The sequence below is a fragment of the Saprolegnia parasitica genome, assembly GCF_000151545.1.
Source record: "Saprolegnia parasitica CBS 223.65 unplaced genomic scaffold supercont2.80, whole genome shotgun sequence".
NCBI classification, from domain to species: Eukaryota; Oomycota; class Saprolegniomycetes; order Saprolegniales; family Saprolegniaceae; genus Saprolegnia; species Saprolegnia parasitica.
The window spans coordinates 44,333-67,286 of record NW_012156474.1 but is presented as its reverse complement, the minus strand read 5'-3'; the positions used below and the strand labels follow the sequence as shown (position 1 = coordinate 67,286).

The following is a 22,954-nucleotide window of genomic DNA, read 5'->3' as shown; positions in this document are numbered from 1 at the left end:
CTCGTGGCTGCCAAAAACGAGCAGATCGCCGAGCTCGTGACGACCGCGAAGATCCTCGAGAAGCAGCTCGAGAGCGCTACGGCTGCCTCGGACGCATCCAAGAACGACCAAGTACAGCAGCTGCAAGCGCAGTGTACTGCCATCGAGCAGCACGCCTCTAAGACCACCGCCGCCCTCGACCAGCTCCGAGCATTGTACGACGCCTCTATCGCCACGAACCGCACCTTGGTCTCTCAGAAGATGATCCTCAACGAGCAGCTCGGCATGAGTCACGCCGACTGCGAATCGAAGGACCTCCAAATACACGCGATGGCCGCCAAGGACGATGCCAAGGACAAGCAAGTGGCGAGACTCGAGTACAACGTCCAGCTCTTGATCAGCCTGGAGCAAGACCGCATGGCATATGGTGATGAAGACGACGAAGATATGGTCCATGAGGAGGTAGCGCCCTGCGCGTACTTGGATCCGAACTACGAAGCGCAGCCTCCAGCGTACATCGACACGGACGACCCTTGGATTCGAGACGACTACGCAATCTTGTAGTTGACATACATCGGTAGGATAGGGTAGGTTAATTAATCAAAACAATGTAATAAGTTTCTATGTGGGTTGTCTGTAGTTGAAATCAGCCGAATCGAAGCTCTTGCACCCTATGTCGTGTTTTGAATGAGGTAGAAGCTAGCGTACGTGGCTCCAAACATGCGCTGATGGCATTGGCTAGAGCCACCCAGATACTCATCGGTCAACGTCCTTGGGCAGACTGTGAGTTTGCTGCCAGTCAAATGACACGGCGGCCGAACCTCGCACGATCGCTAGAACATGACGGGCGATTTAAAATAAGACAAGTTGTCCAAAAATTGCGATCGTCAAGGTTTTACGTTGAACGCACGTGTCTAGACCTTGCTATGCAGCACGTGTTCGTCATCGTCGTCCTCACCGACGGTGAAGCGCGGCGAAATGTTGGCGACCGCGTCCTTCTTGTCCTTGGTATCGTCGTCCTCATGCTCCTGCTCATCGTCCTCGATATCTTCCATCGGCAGCTGCGACGCATACGCGATCGAGCGCGCGGTCGGGCGCCAAATGACGCACATGGCCGCCGACACGATAAAGTTGAGGACGGGCCACGCAACGAGCTGCGTCCACTCCCACTCGGTCGGCCACTCGAAGAGTCCGACGCGGCCCGAGACAGCGACAGCCGTCAGCATCGTGAAAAACAGCACAAAACCACCGAGGCTGTACGCGAGCGCCTCGTACATCTTGAGCTTCGCAAACTGCTTGGCCGACCGGAGGTCCTTGAGGATCGTCTCGAGCGAGAGGTAGATCCACAGCACGAACACGAGGTTGCACGCGAGCTGCAGCAGCGCCCAGATCGACGGCGACCGACCGCGGAGGCCGCTGCTGCGGTCGGCGGTGGCTTCACGAATCAAGTCGTCGGCGACGCCCGTGCCAAAGTACGCCAGCGACATGACCACAATGAGCACCTTGTCGAGGCGCGGCAGCGTGTCCTTGACAATCCCGTACCTACCAGTGTCCATTTGCCCACGAAATCTAACGTTGAAACGAGGACACTCGGTCGCACCCGAGGCAAACGACCAGCAGAATCATGCGCGCAAAGGTGCGCATGCCGGCGTCGCAGGCCACCGCGGCAATGTACAACGGCGGCAACGGCCAGCTAAAGGGCTGGCCGACTTGGTTCATCTCGTACAGGGCGATAAACCAGATCGCCGACGACACTAGACACCACGTAGTAGACGCTTGCACGATGCGCCGGCCAATATACCTGTGCCGAGGAGAAGAACGGCGAAGATACCAACTTGAAGCGCAATGGCTTCCTTGCGGTGCAGGCAGAGAAGGATGGCGAAGAAGAAGGCGAGCACAAGATACCCGAGCGAGAGGAACCCGCTACGACCCCGAAGTTAGTACCTCGTGGCGCAGAAATGAGCGGTACGGTACCTGAAGGGCAGGAGACCATAAAACACAGCCGGCAAGAGACCGTACGGATTGCGCACCGTGAGCGTCCCCGTAAACGGCACCGCGGCCTGGCTCGCGTGCGTCTCCGAGCACACAAAGACGAGCGAGTCGATCCAGCCGCTGCTGTTGATCTTGTACGTGGTTGACGCGACCACCGAGCCGTTGACGATCGGGAATTCACGACGCTCCAAGTGGTGCATGCCGGCCATTGTAAGCTCGGATTGCAGCTGCGAGCACGCAAAGAGCGCGAGGTTGCCCTCGGCGTCCGCAAGCGCGTTGAGGTTGTCGGCCTGGTAGTGGAAAACGACGAGGCGGCCGCCGTTCATGGCCGACGACGCGTTCACGCCCGAGATGTTGAGCTACGTATGCTGTGAGCAAGGGTAGAGAGGCGGCGAGAGGCGGCGTACGTGGACAGACGAGCTGCCGTGCTCGGCAAACAGCGGGCCGTGGTTGGAACCAAACATCTTTTCAGCGCGCTGGAACGGGAAGTAGGCGACCTTGGCATCCGCAGGCGCCGTCGCGTCGACGATGAGCTCGTTGGATACGGGGTAGACCGAGCCGTAGGCCGCGTGGGCGCCGAGGAGGAGCGCGGTGAAGCAGCGCCGCAAGCTGCCTGCCATCGTCGTCGTCGGTCGGAGGCTCGCAGTAAGAAAGTGGGCTGCAACATGGTGCGTGCACCTTTTTATAAAAGTTGATGTTGGCCGCAAGTTTGCATCCGCAAAGTTCGATGACTTCTGGGGCATGTTCAAGCTCCTATTCAGAAGTTGATTTCGCTACTAAGTTGGATGCAAGATCGACAGCACGCGGTTGGCAACTTTATACGAAACAGTCTTATAGAAATGGACCAATCATACGCGCGGATGGACATTCGATGCCATGGGATAAAACGACGAAAGCACTTGGTGTTTGTATGCAATACAATAAAAACCACGAAATTTAAAAACCAAGCTGCCAGCTGCGCTGGCATGAGGAGCCGGAGCCTGCGGGATGGAAGCCACCGCGCCCAGGACGACCGGCGACGACGCACCGCCAGCCACAGCCCGAGCGACGACGATCAGAGATCTCATCGCCGCAAAGGAAGCCCCGACAGCTACATGCAAGAGCGACAAGAACGACCTCGCCGGCGCCGATCGCGGTCCGCATCGCCAGCCCGGCGCCGCGTACGGTCGCCTTCGAGGTCGCCGGATCGTCGCCATGCTCGGTCTACATCGAGATCGCGTAGCCATGAGCGCCGTAAGCGCAATCCCAGTCTTAGTCGCCGCGTCATTGAAAATCGAACGGCAGAGAAGCCGGACGCGCCACGCACGCGCCGCCTCCTCGCTCCCAATTCATTTGCGCTTGGCCGCATCATGAAAAGCACTGCACGGTCGCGCGACGAAGAAGACGAGCGCGAGCGGCAACTCGCTGCCAAGAAGCTCCGGGAACTCGACGCTAAGCAGCCACGGACGTTCTAGAGCTGACGACGTCGTCGACAGGATCGTTCCCAACGACATGGCGTCGTACTGCCACCGTCGCCAGTGGTTCATAGACTGAAAGCGCTACTCTACTTATCACCGAAACGAAATACAAGTGCCCATGACGTGGCAGCACCATTATCGTTGTTCGACAAACCGAGCTCCAAGGCGAAACGCCGACGTTGGTTTCGTGAACCGGCCTTTCTCTCAGAGCTGGAAACTGCGGGAATTGATGGCAGGCCGGTCGCTGCAAGCGCAGCTCTTTGACAAGACGCCGGAGCAGCTCTCTCTCAACCAGCGGCTGGAGCTCGACCCGGACCTCGACGAGCTCGAGCTCGAGCTCGCGGCAACCGACGCGTCCGAGGCCGACCAGCAAGTGCTCGTCATGTCCGAGACCATCGACCTGCTCCGTCGCCACCTCGAAACGCAGCGCAAGGAGCTCCAAGCCGCGTACCGCACGCTTCACGAGTACGAGACCAAGACGCAGTCGGAGCGCTCGAAGGCGCTCGCAACCGAGTCGCAGCAGGCGTCGGCCGACCAGCAGCTGCGCGACCTTGCCTTTGTACGCGTCGTTTGGAGCAGCACACAAAAATCTCATGCGCTACGTAGACGCTCGAGCTCAAGAACGTGGCGCTGCACGAAGCGACGATGGAGAAGGAGTCGATGCGCATCGAGTTGCAAAAGTACAAGGCGCTGACGCGGGAGCTCTCGGAGCGTCTTGAACGCACTTGTGTGCCAACTGCGACGACGTTCACGACGAGCAACAACCAGAGCAACAACGTCTCGGGGCTCAACCAAGCCAGCGTGCACTCGGCCGCGAGCAACCAGAGCGGCCACGTGCCGAAGCGCGATCGATTCGACCACATCGTGCCGGCTTCGATTGAGAACCGAGATGACTTTTGGAAGCTGCAGTGGAAGGAGGCGATGCGGGCTCGAAAGGGCCACCCAACGACGATCTACAACCAGTTCCCCGACCCGCCGCCCAAGCAACCGACGCTCAAGATCTTTTCCAGTCCGCCCCACGGCAAGCGAGGTAGCGTTGTCCTGGTATAGTTACCGTGGTACTTACTAGCGAGATTAGGGTTCGCGGACCGCGACGAACGCTTCCCCGTGTCCCGCTACATTGGCATCAACAGCCGCCAAAGCGCTCTCATCAAGGAGTGCTACAAAGTGGTCGGCAACACCACTTAAAACACACAAATGTATCGAGACAGGTTGTAAAGCACTCAATAAAGTGTCTCTGGACGGAGAGCAGCATTTACTTGCCACCAAGAGCGTCCCCGCCGAAGGCGTCGACGTGAAGGAGGCACTTGGACTCGACAACAAGAAGAGCGTCCGTGAGGACGTCTGCATTATGGCTTCCTGACTCCCTCTTCCGTTGTCTCGACGGTGGAGGTGCCGCGTAGCCCTTTCCTAGCAGGTCGCTCTTTCACGGACAAAAGCTTCTACTTGTAAAAGCAACTTCATGCGCTTCTACAAGCAGATAGCTGCATGGCATCCTTAGCTCATTCTCCAATTTGCAGACAACCGACGACAACAATGACAACGATGACCAAGCCCCGCTGGAACAGCTCCACCAACGTCGCCTCCAAGGCCACGTTGACTCCCGTGACGCGCACCACGGTGCCGCCGCGCACCCGCACCCGGCCGACCGTGCCAACGCGTGCCGCCCAAGGAGCGCCACCAACTGCTCGGGCGCCTCGCCAAGCCGCCGCACCGACACCTCGCACGCCTGTACACGCGCAACCGACCACTGATCCAGTCCCAGCAACGCCATTGCCTCGATCATTGCCTGCCTCCACGCAGCAGGAATCGCGCATCGCTGCGCTGGAAGCCCAACTGGCGGCGGTGACAACCGAGTCCAGCACCCGCCAAACTCGTATCCTCGAGCTTGAGACGAGCCTCGCGACGGCGACGGCCGAGCGCAAGTTTCACGAAACCCGCTCCATGCAGCACTTTGACACGATCTGCCACCTCAAGTCCGTCCAGGAGTCGGAGGTCGGTCGCCTTGGCGCGGACCTCAAGGCGCTGCAGCTGGACCACAACATTCTCGTGGCTGCCAAAAACGAGCAGATGGCCGAGCTCATAACGACCGCCAAGATCCTCGAGAAGCAGCTCGAGAGCGCTACGGCTGCCTCGGACGCATCCAAGAACGACCAAGTACAGCAGCTGCAAGCGCAGTGCACTGCCATCGAGCAGCCCGCCTCTACGGCCACCGTCGCCCTCGACCAGCTCCGAGCATTGTACGACGCCTCTATCGCCACCAACCGCACCTTGGTCTCTCAGAAGATGAGCCTCAACGAGCAGCTCGGCATGAGTCACGCCGACTGCGAATCGAAGGACCTGCAGATACACGCGATGGCCGCCAAGGACGATGCCAAGGACAAGCAAGTGGCGAGACTCGAGTACAACGTCCAGCTCTTGATCAGCCTGGAGCAAGACCGCATGGCATATGGTGATGGAGACGACGAAGACATGGTCCATGAGGAGGTAGCGCCCTGCGCGTACTTGGATCCGAACTATGAAGCGCAGCCTCTAGCGCACATCGACACGGAAGACCCTTGGATTCGAGACGACTACGCAGTCTTGTAGTTGACATAAATCGGTAGGATAGGATAGGGTAAGTTAATTAATCAAAACAATGTAAGTTTGTACGTAAGTTGTCTGTCGTTGAAATCAGCCGAATCGGAGATCTTGCACCGTATGTCGTGTCTTGAATGAGGTTGAAAATTGACGCAATCTTATGTTTGTGGCTCCGAGTGCCGAAGAGCTGGTCGACCCAAGACGACGATGGAGTCGTGTCTGTAATACGTACAATTGTAGCGACGGCCTGCCGTTTAAACTAGTGTGGAGCTGCGCGCACGGCACCTGTTTAGTGAGAAGAGCACCTTTGGTTTGAAGCACTTGGTCGAGAGTGTGCAGCGGTCGTCGCGAACGATGAGCGCTTCGCATTTCTTTCGTTGACTACAAACAAATGGTTCTGCCAGCTCACCCCACAAGGGACCTGTCGAAACACATGCATCGAAATGTATCATGTACACAAACGTCTATCGACTGAGATTCTTAGTGCTTCTGGACCGCCGCAAGCGCCGACCAGTACGACGCAAAGTCCCAGCTCCAGCCAAAGTTGCCGCCGTACTCTTGGAGGAGGTACTTGGGCTGGACAAAGAGGCGCGCGTCAGCGTGGTTGCCAGAGAACGTCTGCTTCTTGGCGTTAATGGCCTCTGGCGTCATCTCGTCGGCGACCGGCCCGGCCGACGCCATGTGCGCCGTCTTGACGAGCTTGAGCTTGGCCATCGTGACGCTGTCGATGAAGGGCGAGAGGAGCTTGAGGACGACCGAAAAGTACCACGACGCGTTGACCATGAGGCTCACACCGAGGCGCTAGGTAGACTTTTATAAGTACATGACATCATCGACGACGAACCATGTGACTACCTCGGGGTAATGGCTCGACATGGTGTGCAGAAACTCGCGGGCGACCGAGAACGGCACCGAGTTGTGGCGGTTGATGTGCTACATCCCAGATAGTATGAGCAACAACGTGATGTAGGCAGCAAGGCATACCTCGTAGTCGATGACAATGACGACCGACTCGCGGCCTTCGGGCATGAGTGCGATCGCCTTCTCCAAGTTGTAGCATGTAAAGCGGAGCTGGCGGTCATGCGTCTTGGTGTTCTCCATGTGCGGGCGCATGTACCACACGGGGCGGCCGTCGCGCGCAAAGCCGCTAAGGAAGCTCTTGCCCGTCTCGGCCTCGGGCGCGACCTCGTCGGCCGTGATCTTGTCGGGCGCGTACTCAAAGCGCCACTTGAGCGTGATTGCAAGGCGCTCGATGGCCTGGTCGAGGTGGAACTTGGTGGCCTAATTGCATTCGTTAGAGTCGTTTGCAGTAGACGTCCAGCAACCACGAACCTTGAGGTAGCGCACGAGGCAGCGGGTGTCGCACCACGCGAGGAGCTCGTCGTTGCGCGCCGCGTCGGTCGTGTTGCCCGTGCTCTTGGCCACGAAGGCGAGGTCGATCTTGGCCTGGAGCTTGGCGAGCACCTGCGCCTGGTCGGCCGAGATATCGTGGACGGGCCAGTTGGCGGGCGCGGGCGCAAAGCTGTCGCCGGGCAGAAGCGTCAAGACCGGAACGTTCATGGTGGAAATCTCGAAGTGGCAGCGTGGTCGTCCCGGTGTATCCGGAGGATTGCCAAATTTGCGCGTGTGATTGGCTATGTATCCGGATGCGAGAGTATAAAAACTGGTTGATGGCGCGCGATCGTCTTCATAAACCACAATGCTGCGACAGGAATGGGTGCAGCGTCCTTCGCTCCTTTGACTGCAAGCTCTGCGTTTGGTCCAGAATGAGTTCCAGAGCTTGTTTCCAGAGTTTGTTTCCAGAACGAGTTCCAGAATTGGTTTCCAGATTGATGCCATGTCAGGTGCTGCCGGTCTGAAGCGCACTCCAGCCACCTTGGACGAACCCATTGGACCTTTTCAAGATGCTTTTTGGCCAATCCTGGCAATGCACGCGAGCGCCAATCACTGTCGCGGATTGTTAAACTTTTGGCCAATCGGTAATGGGCACAAAGAGATCGTTAATTGCAGCCAATGGATGGTCCGAAAGATTCAGACCTGGCCAATCACATGGCGATATGCATGCCCATCAAATCGCACAGCGCAATCGCACAGCGCCAGCTGCTGCTCGAAGAGCATCCGACAAGGAGCATGGCTGCTCTACGAGCGATAGCGCTCACGTCAAGTCGTACGAGTCTCGCTATAGAAGTACTATATGCAAGATCATGGTCAATTGATGTGGTATGAGTGGCAATTCATGGCTAGAGACTACTAGTACTGGACATAGCGCTGCCATCCATTTGATTGCTTCACCGAGTAGCCGCGGCAAGCGCACAACGACCAGTCCCAAGCGCAGTAGCTGCTGTACCAGCTTGGAAGTGAAGAAGTCGGTCTTGTTCGGAACCATTGGCCCCAAGCAGCGTAGGATGCAAAGATATGGGCCTGATCCTCCCACAGCCAACCAGATCAACGACCACCTCGTCCTATAGAGGTAGCCTCCGCAGCAGATCGAGTCATAGAGTACAAAGGCTTCTGCATGCACGTCATCGCGAGCGTCGCGTCCAAGCTCAAAGGAGATGCTGCTGCTCTTCGCTTGGCACGGTGCGGATGACTCAACGATCGAAATAGTGTTGGATTCCATCCATTGTCTGGGTGCATTCCATCTCGTCTGCGCTGTCGCACCCGGTATCGATGTGTGCCGCCACACACCCGGCGCTCTATGAGGCGCGCACAGAGGACCACGCGGGAGCCTTTGCCTTCTCGTTGCCGAGATGCAATTCCATGCCGCGGGCCTTCCGCAAACACTATTCAAAGTCCTATCACACTTCCGCCTTGTACTGGCCAGCACGCGCAACTGCCCCCAATTGGTGTGATAGATACTCGGTCGTAATCCACATCCTGTGTCATTGCCACTTCTGCTTTTGCCAGCATGCTACCAACCGTCACGACGCGCCTTGTGCCCCGCTCGGCGCCGCCCCGCGCCAGCCACCGACGCATGCTTCTCGGCGCCATGGCGCTCTTCGCCGGCGGCTACGTGACGACCGAAGCCATCTTCCCGGCCTGGCTCCACGGCGACACGGGCCCGATCCCGTACGTCGTGCCCGCGGCCTGCGCCTTCGCCAACGGCGACCTCATCGCCCTTCAAGCCGACACGGGCGAGTACGTCGCTTTGGACAACACGACGGACGTGGCGGCTGTCGTCGCGCCGGCTGTCGCACCGTCGGCGACCTGGAAGGTCTACAACACGGGCCGCCTCGGCACGCTCGCGCTGCAGGCCGACAGCGGCAAGTTCCTCGCGCGCTGCCGCAACACGCCGGCCGCCATCGTGGACGCCAACCACTGGTCTGACGGTGCGTACGCCCAGTGGACGTGCGTCGTCGCGGACGACGGCCGCATCGCGCTAAAAGCTGACACGGGCAAGTTCCTCGTCCGCGACCGCAGCGCAACGCTCGTCCACGCCGAGAGCTGGGCAGACGCCAAGGCGCAGTGGGCCGTCGACCGCCTCCCCGTGTCGCCTGCCTGCACGTTTGCAAACGGCGACGTCGTCGGCTTGAAGAGCGACATTGGTACGTTCATGGGTCGCTGCGACGACTGCCTTGCCATTCCCCGCGCCGTCTTTGCCCATGCGCCAAGTATGACGCCCGAGGCCACATGGACCGTCTTCAACACGGACAATGGCAAGCTCGTCTTCCGCGGCGACGACGGCACGTACCTAAACCGCGAGTACAAGCTCGTGCCGGGTGCGTCGGTCGTCGACCAAGCGTTTAGCCGTGTCGCGCAGGCCAAGCCGTGGGCCGAGTTTACCTGCGTGGACCTCGGTAACGGCGCCATTGGCCTCGAGGCGGACAATGGCAAGTTCCTAAGCCGCTGCAGTGACTGCTACCCTGGTGCGAAACACTCGGAGAGCGTCGCCATGGACACTATCGACGCAAGCCGCACGTCGGCGGCCCACTGGACGGTGGTGCGCCACGCGTAAAGATCGTAGATGGTATATCGAGAGATGCATATAACTTAATCCAATGCAAAGTACGCTTGGCCTAGTCAGAAAGTTGCTTCCGACATCAAACCAAGACGACAAAGACGTGGTGTATTACCTTCGGTGCACGCCACGCGGAGCTTGGCGGCCAAGACGTCGCGCGACGAGTACCGAGGTAGCTTGAGGTACTTTTGGCACGTGTTGCACGACGGCAGCGAGGCGTCTACGTCGCCGTCAACCGACAATGCCTTTCCGTTCGTGCACCGACCTGTGGCCGACGTCGCTGGCACGACCGTGAGGCCCAGCGCCGACCAGCCCGCCAGCGGCAGGCACGGACTGCCCGTGACGAAGAGGAGAAACTGACCGCGCTCCAACGCCGAAAGCGTCACCAGAGCATCCACGAGCCACTGGATCTGGTCGGATTCCCACGCGTACCCCGCGCTGCAGCAGAGACCGCTACACATCACGACACCAATCAGAACGGATGCGGATTCCTATGGAGGGTACCGCTGCAGCTCGTCGCGTGTCCACGGCAGATCGCAATGCAAGAGCGTCTAGCACACACTGAACCAGAATTCCGATCGAACATGCCACCAACCTGCCACTCGGCGGGTGTAAAGTATTGCCACGTGTGCACCGGCAAGCACGCGGCAAAGCCACGGCGCAGCGCAGCAATCGGACCCGCGACACTGACGCGCACGAGATGGTCTTTGACGAGCGCAATGTATTCGTCGCGGTTGGCACGCGTGACGGGCCGGTCACAGCCCTGATCGCAGAGCGGGTACTTGTCGACGCCCGGGAGGTTGAAGTAGAGCCCGAGCGAAGCAACGTCCTACGCATACTCATCGGTCAACCATCGAGCCCCATGATGAAGCGAGCAGATAGTGTACCTCGACCGTCGCGAGGCGCTGTATCGAGGAATACAACGACGCGTCCACGTCAAGCACGTCGTCCCAGCCCAGCGCCTCGCCCTGGAGCAGCTTGAGAAGGCTTGTAGAGATGCGCAAGTCGAGCGAGTAGCCATCCTACACCATCCTCGGTATCAGCCATTTGGATGCAAGACTGGAGCCTATCTACAAGGAAGGCGCGGCCCAGCGCGAGGCCCAAGGTCTCGAATGCTTGCAACGTGTGGCTGCTGCCCTCGAGCGCAGCGTGGTGGGGTGCGGGGAAGAGTGGCGCGTCGGGAGCGCGCCAGAGACGTTGCGTCGGTGCCGTGAACGCCCGCGCCAGTAGCCTACATACAACGAAACAAGTTAGTAGAACGCGAGCAAAACAAATGGCCGCGTCTACTACGTGTAAAACTCGGTCGTGGGGCCGACGCCGTGGCCGGCTTCGCCGTCGAAGCTCACATAGAGCACACTGGACGGTGGCACTGTCGTCCACGTCTTGTTGGTGAATAGTTCATCGCGCGCCACGGAAATGGACGTGCGTCCGCTAATCTCCTCGCTACGTATACGTGAGACGAGGATGCGAGGAAGAGGAAAGCTACCGGGTCTTGCGCTGGGCTTTTGAGCCGAGAAAAAAGCTGCTGCGGAGCGATAGGGGCACGGCCGTCGGCTGCAATTCGAGGATCGAAGCGACGGCCGCAGGCACGACGCGTGAGAGCTGGCGCCACTCTTCCTGGACCATCGTCCCAAACGTCTGCGTCAACCGCGGCATGACTGCCAGCGCCTCTTGCGCGCGCAGCCACGTCAGTGGCGCCGTCGGCGGCACCGCGGTTTCGACCATGTCCAATTCAACCATGCCTGCGTAGAGATCGCTCGGCGAGGCCGCAAGCGCCGCGACAAGGACTGAGTCTGATGGCGCGCACGTCCGCCCGCCCGCTACAAGGTACCCGAGCGCCTCGGTGCTGTCGACGACAAGCGGCAACGAAGGGGCCGTCAACGTCACGACGGGAGCAAACGCGCCTCCGCCTTTTTGGCCGACACGAGGTGCTTGACCGATGACAGCACGTGCTGCACCGAGGTCAGCGGGTGCGCGGTGACGTCGACAACGCCATCGCATCGACGAAGACGGAGGCGCAGCGGGGTCTCGTGCCAGTGGCCGTCAATTGGCGCAAACGAAAGCTCGGCGGCGAATTGCTGGATATCCACCGCGTGCGGTAGCCACGGCGCCGCCTTGGACCGCGTCAGCAGCATCGAAAACCAGCCGCTCGCCGTCATCTCGTACAGCGTCGGCGGCTGCGTGACGCACGCCGCGTCGATCGCCTCGTAGAGCGCGTCGTGGCAGTGCACGTCGTTCTCGGTCGAGAGTTGCGCGACCAGGTTAAACAGCGCGTGCGTCGGCTCACCCGCGACGAGACCATGACGCACAAGAAGGTGCGGGTCCTTCATGCTTGCTTGGAGCTGCGCAATCTGGTCGGCGACCCACTCATCGTGGCGACCCGTGACGCGAAGGATGCCGAGACCGAGGCACACGCGGTGCCACCCGGAAGCGTCGTCGGGCGGAAGCAGCTGCATGTAGAGAGGGAGTCCGAGCAGAAGTGCCATCTCTTGCGCCTCGTACTCCAAATAGTGGCCCATCGGTTCGGCAAACAGCGGCGCGATCCGGGGCGCGAGCGTCGCATCACTCGCATCGTCCTCGCACGACGTTCTTGTCGCGTAGCCCGCAATCACTTGGTCGTAGCGGAGCTTGCGGATGAGCCATTCTTGCTGCTGCATCTCAAAGTGCGTGGGCACCCGGGGCGCGCCGCAGACGCCACAGAACGTGTACGCCATGGGTTGCAGCATCGTGCACTCACTGCACGACCACTCGGGCTCGTACGGAGCCCGGGGTACGATACTGCTTTCGCGCAAGGCAGCCATCTTGGCGAGGACGGCGATTGCAGCCGCCTTCATGTCGTAGTACGCGAGCGTTGGCGCGTTGTCGCTGGGAGGGGCAAAGCAGTATGTGGCGAGGACCTCGCACCACGCAGAGAGCATGCCATCGGAGAAAACGGGGACGAGGTACTCGAGGAACCCAAGGATCGAGCGCTGCTGCGCGTGCGACCAGCGGGGAAAGGCGTCGCGCCAGAAGGAGACCACGGCCGTGTCGTGAGCGAACGCCGCGAGGTAGCTTTTATCGGTCACGAAGACGAGCATGAGCGCATCAGTGGTCCACTGCATCGCGAGGGCGGCAAGCGTCGCGTCCGGATCGTTCGCATACTCGATGACGACGGTATCGGCCATGGCGAGGAGCGCTGTTGCATGCTCGGGCGACGCGTCGACGTTGGCCGCGCGGACAGCGAGCTCCAAGACGCGCTTCTTGGTCGCGACGTGCGTGCCATGGAGCGTCGAGAGGAAGAGGTACGCTGCGCCGGACGTGAGGACCCACGATGGGCGGTCACGGGCCAGTGCGCGCGACCAACGCAGTGCCTGCTCGGTCGTGTCGGTGTCGTGGAGGCTCATGGCCGCGCAGAGGACGGTCTCGACGACGTGCACGTTCAAGGACGGGTCCTTCGCAAAGGCCGGGTCCGTGTCGAAGAGCGCGTTCATGGCGCGGAGTACGAGGAGCATCGTCGTCGGGCAATAGTACGCATGCACGAGCACGTTGGTCAAGGTCGATACCTCGATCAGCGGCGACGTCGGAAGCGGATCGTCGTCGCCATCGCCATCGTCGACGGTCATGCGCTTCTTCGTCCTCTTCTTCTTGGTGCAGATGGAGCGCCTCAATGAGCTCGAAGAGGAAGAGCATTTGCGTCTCCGGATCGCTCCCGACGCCGACGAGCGCATCAAACTGGCCCATGCTGTGAAGTATCGAAAATGTCAACCTGGCGCAAAAATCCAACCGAGAAACGCCAATCCACCAATCCTGGCGCCGCAAGCAGCTGGTTTTCAGCCAATCCACAGCGCGCTCGCAGGTGTCAATGGCACACCAGTCATGGTTCCCGCCTGGTGGAGCTGCCATGGCCATCGCTAGTACGTGTGCAAGGCTACTAGTACCTCCCGTTCCGCGCCCCCGCGCCTCTCTCAAGCAGCCAAGCGAAGCAGACGCATCATTCGGCTACCATGAGCGATGGTCGCATGTTGAAGACGAGGTGGAAAGGCCACTTCGAGCTACTACTGTGTGTACACCATCTACATGTCCTTCTTCTCGGACGTCTTGGAGAAGCGGACAACGATAAAGAGGATCGTGCCCAGCAGCAGCACCGGCACGAGCAGCGGGTTGGACGCCAACGACGACGATGCCGGGACCGCCACCTGGAGCTTCACCGGCTTCTCGGCGCCCTTGCGCAGCCCCCGCTTGCCAATGTCCGGCGCATCTTCGTACACAAAGCCCTTTTCGCGGTTGATGCACGGCCGCACCGGCGCATCCTTCTTGTCGTCTTCTTCGTCGTCAGTGTCGGCGGCGACGGCTGGGCGCACGGTCGTCGTCGTCGGTGGCACGGTCGTCAAGACGTCGGCGGCGAGCGGCGGGCATGCACGGGGCCGTTTCTAGCGCGCCGATGTAGAGCCATGTAGCGTGAGTTCGAGTCCCTTACGCTGCGAGGGCCCTTGTAAGCATTGCAGATGCCGAGCGTGAGCATGTCGTAGCTGACGCCTTCGGTCGGCGAGCCGAGGATGGTGCCGTCCACCGTCGTCTACGATGTTGCGTGAGCGACGAGAAGGGAGAACATCATAATGATGCGACGTACGTGGGGCAGCCACGGCGTGTCGACGGTGTTGGTCGTCTCGATAAACTAGACCAAAAGGCGGTCGAGTCCACAGGATGCAGGACAATTCGAGAACCTTTTCGAGCAACTTGGCGCTGTCCTTTTGGTAGCACGCCTTCATTTGCGCGATCGCGGGGCCGCGAAAGCACATGCTTACGATCTTATCCCAGGCGCCGCGCGGCTTCTTCTCGTCTTCCATGCACTATTCGCATCGATACTATCGTCACGGTACAAGTGTACAGCGCGTACGGCCAAGTGCTTGGCTTGCTCGGCGACCACCGGGTACAAGTGAATCGCGCAGCTCATGTAGCGGTGGCCCATGCACTCGGAGGGGCCGCCCGTGCAGCTAAATGCGCCGTTCGTGCCCGTCGTCGAGCCCGAGGGGTACGGCCTAGTCCCATATTTGTCATGTCTCTGTTAGGAGGAAGAGCGTTGTCGACTTGAAGGTGAGAATATCGGTAAACCTAGCATCGGATAGAGAATTAGGTCCGATAACACCAAGACGCGGGTCGTACTCGGGGTCTTGGAGCACACGCAAGAGCGGGTCGTTCAGGTACCACTTGCATGCAGGGCTAGAAGCGCCGTGTCGCATACGAAAAGCCGAAAATCGAGTCGCAAATGTACCAGAATGCGCGCCAGACGACTTGGAGTTGAATCTTGGCGGCTGCTGGCAGTGTCGTTGGAAGGGCCGTCGTCGTGGGTGGTTGTGTTGTCAGTGGACTCGAGGTTGCGGCGGCGAGAGCGGCAGGCACAACCACGGTCGTCGATGCGACAGCCGGCGTCGGTCGACCGAGGAGCCCGTAGCACTCGATCGGGAGGTACTAGACACGCTTGGTGAGATATGAGATGCACGCAACGTCATTGTACCTTGTCAGGACCGCTGTACGCGTTGCAGACAGCGAGCTTGAGATCCTTGAGCATGACGCCTTTGGTCACATCGCCGACGACGCCGCCTTTAACGATGGTCTACGTAGGTCTCTGTACGAAGCGCAGGTGCACAGGCAAGCCATACGTAGGGCATCCAGCCGAGGTCCAGCGCTTGCGCTTCTTTGGTGAGCTAGACCAGCCCGTATGACGATATTGGTGTGGCATGGGGACGTCTTCGCTACCTGGCGCAAGAGACGCGTGCTGTCCTCGGTCTTGCACTTGCGCAGCGCAGCGATCGCGACCGGATCGGGGTAGCAGAACTCGAGGCGCGATTGCCACGTGTCGCTGCCGTCGCGCGCCTCCACTAGAGAGGAATGTCATCAGATGCATCGGACGGCGTTTCGCCTACCGCCATGTGCTTCATGTACGTCTCGACCGAGTCCTTATCCTTGTCGAGAATGCACGCGAACCACCGGTGGCCTTCGCATTCGGACGGGCCGCCTGTGCAGTCAAAGCCGGCGTCTGTCTCGGTCATGCCCGCTGCCGGGTTCAAGCTACACGCTATCTTACACGCGATGCACGAGGAGGCGTCTTACGAGAGCTCCGTGATGGCGCGGAATCTACAAGCAAGCCATGAGCATGCGGTGAACCATGGGCGAAGCGTCGTACGCAGGGTCCGAGATGAGCTTGATGAGCGGATCTCCAATGTACCATTGGCAGGCAGGGCTAGACAGGGTGTCGGTGGTCGACGATCGCAGCAGAAGACTTACCAGTAGGCGCGGAAGATGACGCTGATGGGGACGCGCTGGGCCTTGTCGAGGGCGGCGGCGGCGACGGCCGCCCACAGCGCCAGGATGAGACCGATTACGTGCATGTTGGCAACTGGGTAGATGGCGTCGCCCCATTCGTTGCGATTCGTCCAATCAAACGCTCGTATCTTGATATTTTCAACCAATCAAATACGTTTCGAAGGGCGGCGCCAGCTTTTTGCTCCGGCTCGCGGCGTTCGGCTGACAAGATCCAGTAGGCAACTCCGAATACTGGATACACCGAACATTGTCTATCCAATGTGCAATGGACAAGTCGTCTGTCCGACGCGTGGCGGCGCGGTTATCCAGCGCGTGCTGCCGATTGCCTAGGGTCGAGCTGCGACGCTGCAATGCTGGGGAGCAGCAGATCGGCTTGACCGTCCTATTTTTGGTCGTGTGTCAGTCAAATAGATGCTACGCTTGACGACTCGCAAGATGAGGTCGTTTTCCAAGATGGCGGCGAACGGCGGTGGATAAGCTCCATGATGTGAGATCGTGCAGCACTCGGATCTCCTATCTATTTTTGACGCCCCAAGAGTGCCAAGCATGGCCAAGAGCAAGCCCGCCTCCAGGCCAGCATCCAAGCCAAAGCCAGCCCCGAGACCCGCCTCCAACCCGCCCCGAAGCCTGCCTCCAATCCAGCCCCAAAGCCTGCTTCCAACCCCGCCCCGAAGCCTGCCTCCAACCCAGGCCCGAAACCCGCCTCCAATCCAGCGCCGAGACCAGTGGCCAACCCCGGCCCCCGGCCTGCGCCCAATCGAGCCCCCGCCTCGCGGAGCCCTGCGTACGTCGCGTATGTGACGCCGAGGCCGCTCTGGGTCTCGAGGCCCAATCGCATCGTCGTGGTCTTCAGCTCGCATTCGTTTTGGTCCAAGCGATCGTCGTGCGCGACGCGCTACTGCGACAGCAACTACGCGGCCTGCAACTCGATCTACAGCTTCGACGAATGCGCGTGCGTCCCGGACTTGCTCCAGTGCATCCAGGCCAAGTGCCGGACCGAGTATACGGCCGCCATCGCCGAGTGCGAGAGCGCCATCCGCCGCGATACGCTCTGCCGCCTCTCGTGCGCGCCGGCCGCACCCGTGGACTGGACGACCGAGTACGTCGCCACCAACTACAGCGTCGTCGTGGAGCTTTTGATTGAAGGCATGACGTCGTCCGCGTGGGAGAGCTATGGCGTCGACGTCTCCCAGCTGCTCGTTGACGCACAGGTGAATGCCACGAGCAAGAACGACACCCTCCTCGCTGCGTGGCCCGTCTACGTCACGACACCGCCGTACAACGTCGTCAATGGCTCGGCCGCCGCGCTGCAGATGACGGCCGAAGTGATCACGGACGATCCGGATGGCATGCTCGAAGTGCAATCGTTCTTCCTCAACGAGTCGACGACCCAATGGCTGGCATCGACCTTGTGGGACTACGGCGTCCTTCACGACACGAATCAGCTGGCCATCACCAGTGTCCAAACTCTCGTGGTACCGCTCAACAGCACAACACCATCGACGTCCAGCGACAACTCGACAGCCGCGCTCCTTGGCGTCGGCGTCGGGATTGTCGTCGGCCTTGGCCTCTTAGGGCTAGGGTATTATTGCCACACGCGCCGCCGTCGCCCCGCCGCCGTCGCGTGCGTTGGTCAAAAAGGATAACGTGCGACATGTATAATTTGCTCACTAGGAGTACCCAGGAGTACCAGAAATGTATTCAATATTGTCCCACGCGGCATCCGCATTATCATGCTCCAGGGATCGACCCGCGGCTTGTAGTGTATCCAACCGTGCAGCAACATGGATATAAGGCACGTGTCGAGCAAGATGCAACCACATCATCTTTGCCTTGCACGATTGTCCATCGTAGACAATGTTTTCCACAAACGAAAAATATAGATGAAATATCCCGTGCGGTGGATTGATTACGCATCGTGCGGGCCGAAAAACTCGTAGTGGACTTGGGCCGCGGGGATGTGCCACTGCGATAGTACAATGTCGCGCACGGTGCGCATAAAGCCCGGCGGACCGCAAAAGTAGTAGTGCGCGTCCTTGTTTGGAATGATCTCGTCGAGGAGCGCGGCGCTGAGGCGGCCGTGGCGCTCGCCGTCGACCGGCGTGCCGTAGACGCTCACAAAGGACACATTGTCCGAGGTCCGCGCGCGAAGTTCGTCGCGAAGCGCCTCGACGGCCGGCGACCGCGCCGCGTGCACAAACAGAATCGGGTTGGACACCTTCTTGTCGAGGAGGTCGTGGACCATGGCCGCCAATGGCGTGATGCCGACGCCGCCGCTGAGGAGCACGATGGGCTTGGTGCTGTCCTTGACGTCCAAGAAAAAGTCGCCGCAGGGCACCGACACTTGCAGCGTGTCGCCTTCGTGGACGTCGTCGTGGAGGTACGACGAGATCTTGCCCATGGGACACCCGGACGCCGCAGGGCCTTCGCGCTTGACCGTGATGCGGTACTCGTCCTTGCCTACACGGACAATAATGATCCTATCCAACGCCATGGATATAAATCGGCGTACGGGGTGCCATCGAGAGCGAGTAGTTGCGCTGCGTCGTAAAGTGCTCGGTTTCAAAGCGCACGCCGACGTACTGGCCGGCGCGGAAGGCCACGAGCGGCTTGTCGTCGGCCGGACGCAAATGGAACGACTTGATCTCGCTCGACTCGGCGACGACCTTGGCGACGACAAAGTCGCGCCAGCCGTACCAGCCGCCGGGCTGCGTCCCAATCTCGTCGCGGATCGCCTTTTCGCGCGCAATGCACACGTCGGCGAGGAACCCATACGCTTCGGCCCACGCCGCCACGATCTCGGGCGTCGCGGCGTCGCCAAGCACCGTCTGAATCGCCGCCAAGAGGTGCGTGCCCACGACGTCGTAGTGCTCGGGCAGGATCTCGAGCGACACGTGCTTGTGCGCAATGCGCTCGACAGCGGCCGTGAGCGCGCCGAGGTCTAGTATCGATCATCAAGATACGTACGATGCGACGAGAAAGGACGGCGTACTGTCAATGTTGTTGGCGTACGCGGCGACGGCGTCGGCGAGCGCGATGGGCTGGCGCGCGCGCGACTCGCCCGGCAGCACCACTTGGTGCGTCGGGTTGAAGAGCGCCGAGATCTTCGGGTCGCTCGGCAGCATCGTCGAGTACATCTGCGACGTGATCGCATAGCCGTGCTCGCCGACGACGGGCGCCGTGGCCTTGACGAGGCGGATCGTGTCGGCCGAGAGCGTCATGGTGCTTGTAGTTGGTGGGACTTGGTGAATGGCAGAATGGCAGAATGAGTTGAGAGAGCTTGGCCTCGCAATCGTTTCGCCCATCGCCGTCGGTTCGGGCTGCGACATGTGCGGGCATACATCTGACCACCAGCCTGTACATGACGTGGCACGCCCACAGAGCGGCAGGCCTCGTATACACGCCGCGTGTTTGTGTAGCCACATCGACATGCAGAAACGTCAAGGGTCCATAAAAACGACTTTTGAGAGCCTCTGGTGGGCGTACTACTCAATGTCTCGATGCCTCTTTTTGGTTGTCCGATGCCTCCACTTTGGTTCTCGAATGCCTTGATCGTTGCCTCGAGTCTCATCCATTGTGAACGCTCGCGCTTTGATAGAAAACATATATTTTCGATCCGATAGGTTTTGAAACGACGTCGTTGGCCTTGCAATGAACGCGTTTGTAGCGCTCGGCGTGGGGGGGTCGCTATGGTAGCGAGGTGGGCTCATTTGCTTGAAGAGCATCACTAAAACATAAGCTCTTTACTCGTTCTGGTCCAACTGGGGCTCCTTGAATGATGTGCACGTCGGTCTGGTCAGCTGCGTTATTATGGAACGGTGTTCTGATGGTTGTCCGTGGGACTATATCGGTTTGGTCTTGGTTTGTTTATCTTGGCCGTCGGCATGGAACTGCTGGTCACCACCCTGCTGCAGCCTTGCCCACGATAGCTCCGTTACTCAGAGTACGTTCGCGTGAAGCTGTGTTTTTACCAAGCAAGTGCGCCATCGTACGCAGCGACGGAACCGAGATTCCCGTTGTGACAAGGCAGCAACCGTTAACGTCCAAGACACAAGCAAGTCATGCTCAAGCTCCGCTCTGCCTGGCTACACATCCACCAGTCCCTTCTTGAGCTCCCAACACGACTTTTATCCTCATGCAATTGCATTCTAGCCTCGGGGACGAGCTCTATTATGAATTCCGGATAAATCGAGGCTGAGCTGCTCGGTGCAAAAATACTTTTGGAAGCTTGGCCTCAAAATGCTCCGGAAACGCCGCTGGGGCGTAAGTTGTGGTGTATAGTCCATGACCGGTGAAAGTCCCTGCACACGCGCGTCGAGATGCCAAATCGGTGAATGTAGGTCTTTTGCGACCATCACTCAAAGCCACTCTCGACCTCCAAGATGGTGCGCAGAGTGCAATTTGTCATCAAGATGGCCACCGACCTTTATCGCATCCGCGTCGTCCGCGTCCATCGGGGCAAGTGCATCGTCGTCTTCCGCGTCTACAGCGTCTACTACGACGGCGGCCACACGGTGCCATCGGACGCCTCCTTCTTCGTGCTCCTTCTCGACGACGGCCGGTTCCTCTTCCCCTCGTACGCCACCGTGGGTCCCAACAGAGGTTTCTCGAGTGCCAACGAGCATTTTGCGATCGCGTCCAATGGCCAAGCACTGGATCACGCGTGGATGACTGCGAACGCGCACACGTTTGTAAAGCGCGTCGAGCAGACGGCGTACGCGCCGGCGACGCTAAAGAAGAATGCCGCGTTCGTCTACAGCGGCTTCAAGAAGGAGCGGCAGCTAGAGCAAGGCGTGTACGAAGTCGAGTACACAGATCCCAAGTGGATCGAGCACTTTGAGGTCGGCCACGTGTGGCAGACGTGCTGCTTTGACATGCTGCACTGTATGCCCATTGACACCTCGCAACTCGAGCCCGTGACGACGCCGAAGCCAACCCGCGCCATCTCGCCTTCGCCGGCCAAGACGACAAAGAAGTCAGTCCAGAAGACCAATAGAAAGAAGCCAGTCAAGAAGACAAAACCTGTCAAGGCAGGTACGACTCAAAAGGCCGTCGCTCGACAACGCAAGGCAAAGGCGTAACATAAAACAACTTTGACACATGATTTTTCTACTAAATTTTGTTCGAGTGCTCTTTAATCACGCTTGCAGCAACGCGTTGGGAATATAGGACCTTTCGTTCATCCAACCCACCGATACGTCTTCTTGTTAGCAGCCAAGCAGAGAGAACCGAGGCGTCGTCACATGCATGGCTACGACGTGTACCTCCTCGCTGAGCGTCGTTTGTTGTGGCCGTTACGACAACATCTCGAGTTACCGCTTGAAACGCTTGCAACGGCTTGTGTCGAGCAAAATCAAAGGTCGCCATGGCATCGATCGTCGTCGCAGTTGGCCTCATCGGCGGCTCGTTCTCGTGCTCTGCGCACTTCGCCCGCTTCTTTGGCTCGTCCGAACCAAAGCCGTCAGCGATATATCGGTCGCATGGACAGCGCTGCATGCCGCTGGCCTCGTCTGCTCGTGCGTCTACCTTGTCCTCTTGGAGGCGTGGGCCGGCGCGTTCCCGTTGGCTCTCGAGGCCTTCCTTGCCTTGCTTACGGTGCCACTGCTCGTATACTTTCGACTCCGGCGTCCAGCTCAGTGCCGACCAAAGCCGCGCCGGCGCCAGCGGTCGCTCTCGCGCGGCGGCCCCAGAACCCTCGACTTCAACGACGAAGTGCAGTGCGCAGAGGCCGCGTTGCGCCTCGCCGCCAGGTTTGTAGAGGAGCTCGAGGCCCTCGAAGCCGCCATTGGTCGTGACTTGGACATTCGGCGCGCACCGCTGTCGTGGACGGTTGGCTTTGCACTGCCGTTGGACCCGTCCATCGACGTGTCCTTTCTCGAGGAGCGGAACGGTACCGCGCGCGCCACGTGTGTGCCATCGAAGCGCGTTTCGCAGGACATTTTGCGCCAGTTTGTCAACGACTGCCGGCGCCTCGGCCCATTGGCCTTTGCGGCGACGTACTCGCCCACGCTGCCGTGTCTTCCGCGCGCTCTAGTTACGTCGCCAAGCCATGTCATGGACGCCATCGCGTCGAGCCATACCCCGGTCGAGCTATAGACATATTGTACACAATCTCGCACTTTGGTGTGAAAAGGATCACGAGCCAGGTCAAGCAAGGGGCATCGAAATAAGAGATAAAAAGCGACACGGGAAATCATGCGCAATGAGACGCTCACGAACCCTAATGCTTGCTACCCATAGCCCTTTGAACCCCGCCGAGCAAACGCTGCCATAGGTTAGGCCAACCCATGCGTATATCCAAAAACCGGGAACTCGATTTCAAGACTATGAAATCTCAATTGCTTCGCCTAGGTTGAGGCATTCTCGTTTGGTGTGTCGTGGACTATGCCAGACTGCGAAGCGCCGTTTTCTCAAGAATTTACATGTAGCGAGACTCGACTCTATCATCGACAGCAAGGGTGCAGCTCTACCATCTACGTACACGTCCATTGCAGGCCAGCGAACGACGTCGTTTCAAGACCTGTCGAGTCGAATACTATATGTTGGCTATCGGATAGAGCGCACACGCGAGCGTTCCGAATGGATGAGACTCGAGGCAACAATCGAGGCATTCGACAACCAAAGTTGAGCTATCGGACAACCCGAGAGGAGACATTGGGGCATTGAGTAGTACTTCAAGCCACTA

The 22,954-nt window shown here is 59.5% G+C and overlaps 10 protein-coding genes across 10 annotated transcripts; 5 read left to right on the top strand and 5 right to left on the bottom strand.

The window, feature by feature from the left end:
* Positions 1–825: 825 nt before the first annotated feature.
* On the bottom strand, positions 826–2,609 carry SPRG_12731 (hypothetical protein). The gene is made up of 5 exons (XM_012351448.1): positions 2,379–2,609; positions 1,954–2,330; positions 1,781–1,902; positions 1,580–1,733; positions 826–1,521 (listed from the first exon to the last, which is right to left on the bottom strand). The coding sequence occupies exons 1-5, from the start codon at positions 2,589–2,591 to the stop codon at positions 894–896; spliced, it is 1,494 nt and encodes a 497-aa protein (XP_012206838.1). The 5' UTR covers positions 2,592–2,609; the 3' UTR covers positions 826–893.
* Positions 2,610–2,958: 349 nt separating this feature from the next.
* SPRG_12730 (hypothetical protein) lies at positions 2,959–3,425 on the top strand (the record flags this gene model as incomplete). The annotated part of the gene is made up of 2 exons (XM_012351447.1): positions 2,959–3,131; positions 3,194–3,425. The coding sequence occupies 2 exons, from the start codon at positions 2,959–2,961 to the stop codon at positions 3,423–3,425; spliced, it is 405 nt and encodes a 134-aa protein (XP_012206837.1).
* Positions 3,426–3,622: 197 nt separating this feature from the next.
* On the top strand, positions 3,623–4,687 carry SPRG_12729 (hypothetical protein). Its single transcript, XM_012351446.1, has 3 exons — positions 3,623–3,987; positions 4,035–4,458; positions 4,507–4,687. Exons 1-3 carry the CDS (start codon positions 3,658–3,660, stop codon positions 4,614–4,616), a joined length of 864 nt encoding a protein of 287 aa, XP_012206836.1. The 5' UTR covers positions 3,623–3,657; the 3' UTR covers positions 4,617–4,687.
* A 1,744-nt stretch (positions 4,688–6,431) lies between these two features.
* SPRG_12728 (hypothetical protein) lies at positions 6,432–7,568 on the bottom strand (the record flags this gene model as incomplete). The annotated part of the gene is made up of 4 exons (XM_012351445.1): positions 6,432–6,809; positions 6,864–6,941; positions 6,993–7,289; positions 7,341–7,568. The coding sequence occupies 4 exons, from the start codon at positions 7,566–7,568 to the stop codon at positions 6,489–6,491; spliced, it is 924 nt and encodes a 307-aa protein (XP_012206835.1). The 3' UTR covers positions 6,432–6,488.
* Positions 7,569–8,904: 1,336 nt separating this feature from the next.
* SPRG_12727 (hypothetical protein) lies at positions 8,905–10,034 on the top strand. Its single transcript, XM_012351444.1, has one exon. The coding sequence runs from the start codon at positions 8,917–8,919 to the stop codon at positions 9,961–9,963; it is 1,047 nt and encodes a 348-aa protein (XP_012206834.1). The 5' UTR covers positions 8,905–8,916; the 3' UTR covers positions 9,964–10,034.
* Positions 9,999–13,688, bottom strand: SPRG_12726 (hypothetical protein; the record flags this gene model as incomplete). The annotated part of the gene is made up of 9 exons (XM_012351443.1): positions 11,854–13,688; positions 11,453–11,812; positions 11,257–11,409; positions 11,041–11,197; positions 10,854–10,988; positions 10,562–10,795; positions 10,471–10,517; positions 10,082–10,419; positions 9,999–10,024 (listed from the first exon to the last, which is right to left on the bottom strand). The coding sequence occupies exons 1-9, from the start codon at positions 13,671–13,673 to the stop codon at positions 9,999–10,001; spliced, it is 3,270 nt and encodes a 1,089-aa protein (XP_012206833.1). The 5' UTR covers positions 13,674–13,688.
* A 266-nt stretch (positions 13,689–13,954) lies between these two features.
* SPRG_12725 (hypothetical protein) lies at positions 13,955–16,334 on the bottom strand (the record flags this gene model as incomplete). The annotated part of the gene is made up of 15 exons (XM_012351442.1): positions 13,955–14,375; positions 14,423–14,521; positions 14,576–14,620; positions 14,670–14,795; positions 14,843–14,984; positions 15,034–15,057; positions 15,109–15,165; positions 15,218–15,414; positions 15,461–15,559; positions 15,606–15,650; positions 15,703–15,819; positions 15,870–16,014; positions 16,057–16,080; positions 16,130–16,186; positions 16,231–16,334. 15 exons carry the CDS (start codon positions 16,332–16,334, stop codon positions 14,019–14,021), a joined length of 1,638 nt encoding a protein of 545 aa, XP_012206832.1. The 3' UTR covers positions 13,955–14,018.
* A 388-nt stretch (positions 16,335–16,722) lies between these two features.
* On the top strand, positions 16,723–17,984 carry SPRG_12724 (hypothetical protein; the record flags this gene model as incomplete). Its single annotated transcript, XM_012351441.1, has 2 exons — positions 16,723–16,738; positions 16,825–17,984. 2 exons carry the CDS (start codon positions 16,723–16,725, stop codon positions 17,913–17,915), a joined length of 1,107 nt encoding a protein of 368 aa, XP_012206831.1. The 3' UTR covers positions 17,916–17,984.
* A 186-nt stretch (positions 17,985–18,170) lies between these two features.
* Positions 18,171–19,490, bottom strand: SPRG_12723 (hypothetical protein; the record flags this gene model as incomplete). The annotated part of the gene is made up of 3 exons (XM_012351440.1): positions 18,171–18,729; positions 18,782–19,210; positions 19,262–19,490. The coding sequence occupies 3 exons, from the start codon at positions 19,488–19,490 to the stop codon at positions 18,179–18,181; spliced, it is 1,209 nt and encodes a 402-aa protein (XP_012206830.1). The 3' UTR covers positions 18,171–18,178.
* A 1,191-nt stretch (positions 19,491–20,681) lies between these two features.
* On the top strand, positions 20,682–22,365 carry SPRG_12722 (hypothetical protein; the record flags this gene model as incomplete). Its single annotated transcript, XM_012351439.1, has 2 exons — positions 20,682–21,303; positions 21,758–22,365. The coding sequence occupies 2 exons, from the start codon at positions 20,682–20,684 to the stop codon at positions 22,363–22,365; spliced, it is 1,230 nt and encodes a 409-aa protein (XP_012206829.1).
* Positions 22,366–22,954: the final 589 nt, after the last annotated feature.

What these genes read in the sequence shown, in the direction of transcription:
- SPRG_12731 (XM_012351448.1), bottom strand. Translation starts at nt 2,591, where the DNA reads ATGGCAGGCAGCTTGCGGCGCTGCTTCACCGCGCTCCTCCTCGGCGCC. An exon ending in CGTTCTTCTCCTCGGCACAG is followed by an intron (nt 1,734 to 1,780) that starts GTATATTGGCCG and finishes CGTGGTGTCTAG; the next exon opens with TGTCGTCGGCGATCTGGTTT. An exon ending in CTGCTGGTCGTTTGCCTCGG is followed by an intron (nt 1,522 to 1,579) that starts GTGCGACCGAGT and finishes GGACACTGGTAG; the next exon opens with GTACGGGATTGTCAAGGACA.
- SPRG_12729 (XM_012351446.1), top strand. Translation starts at nt 3,658, where the DNA reads ATGGCAGGCCGGTCGCTGCAAGCGCAGCTCTTTGACAAGACGCCGGAG. An exon ending in AGCTGCGCGACCTTGCCTTT is followed by an intron (nt 3,988 to 4,034) that starts GTACGCGTCGTT and finishes TGCGCTACGTAG; the next exon opens with ACGCTCGAGCTCAAGAACGT. An exon ending in TCCGCCCCACGGCAAGCGAG is followed by an intron (nt 4,459 to 4,506) that starts GTAGCGTTGTCC and finishes TAGCGAGATTAG; the next exon opens with GGTTCGCGGACCGCGACGAA.
- SPRG_12727 (XM_012351444.1), top strand. Translation starts at nt 8,917, where the DNA reads ATGCTACCAACCGTCACGACGCGCCTTGTGCCCCGCTCGGCGCCGCCC.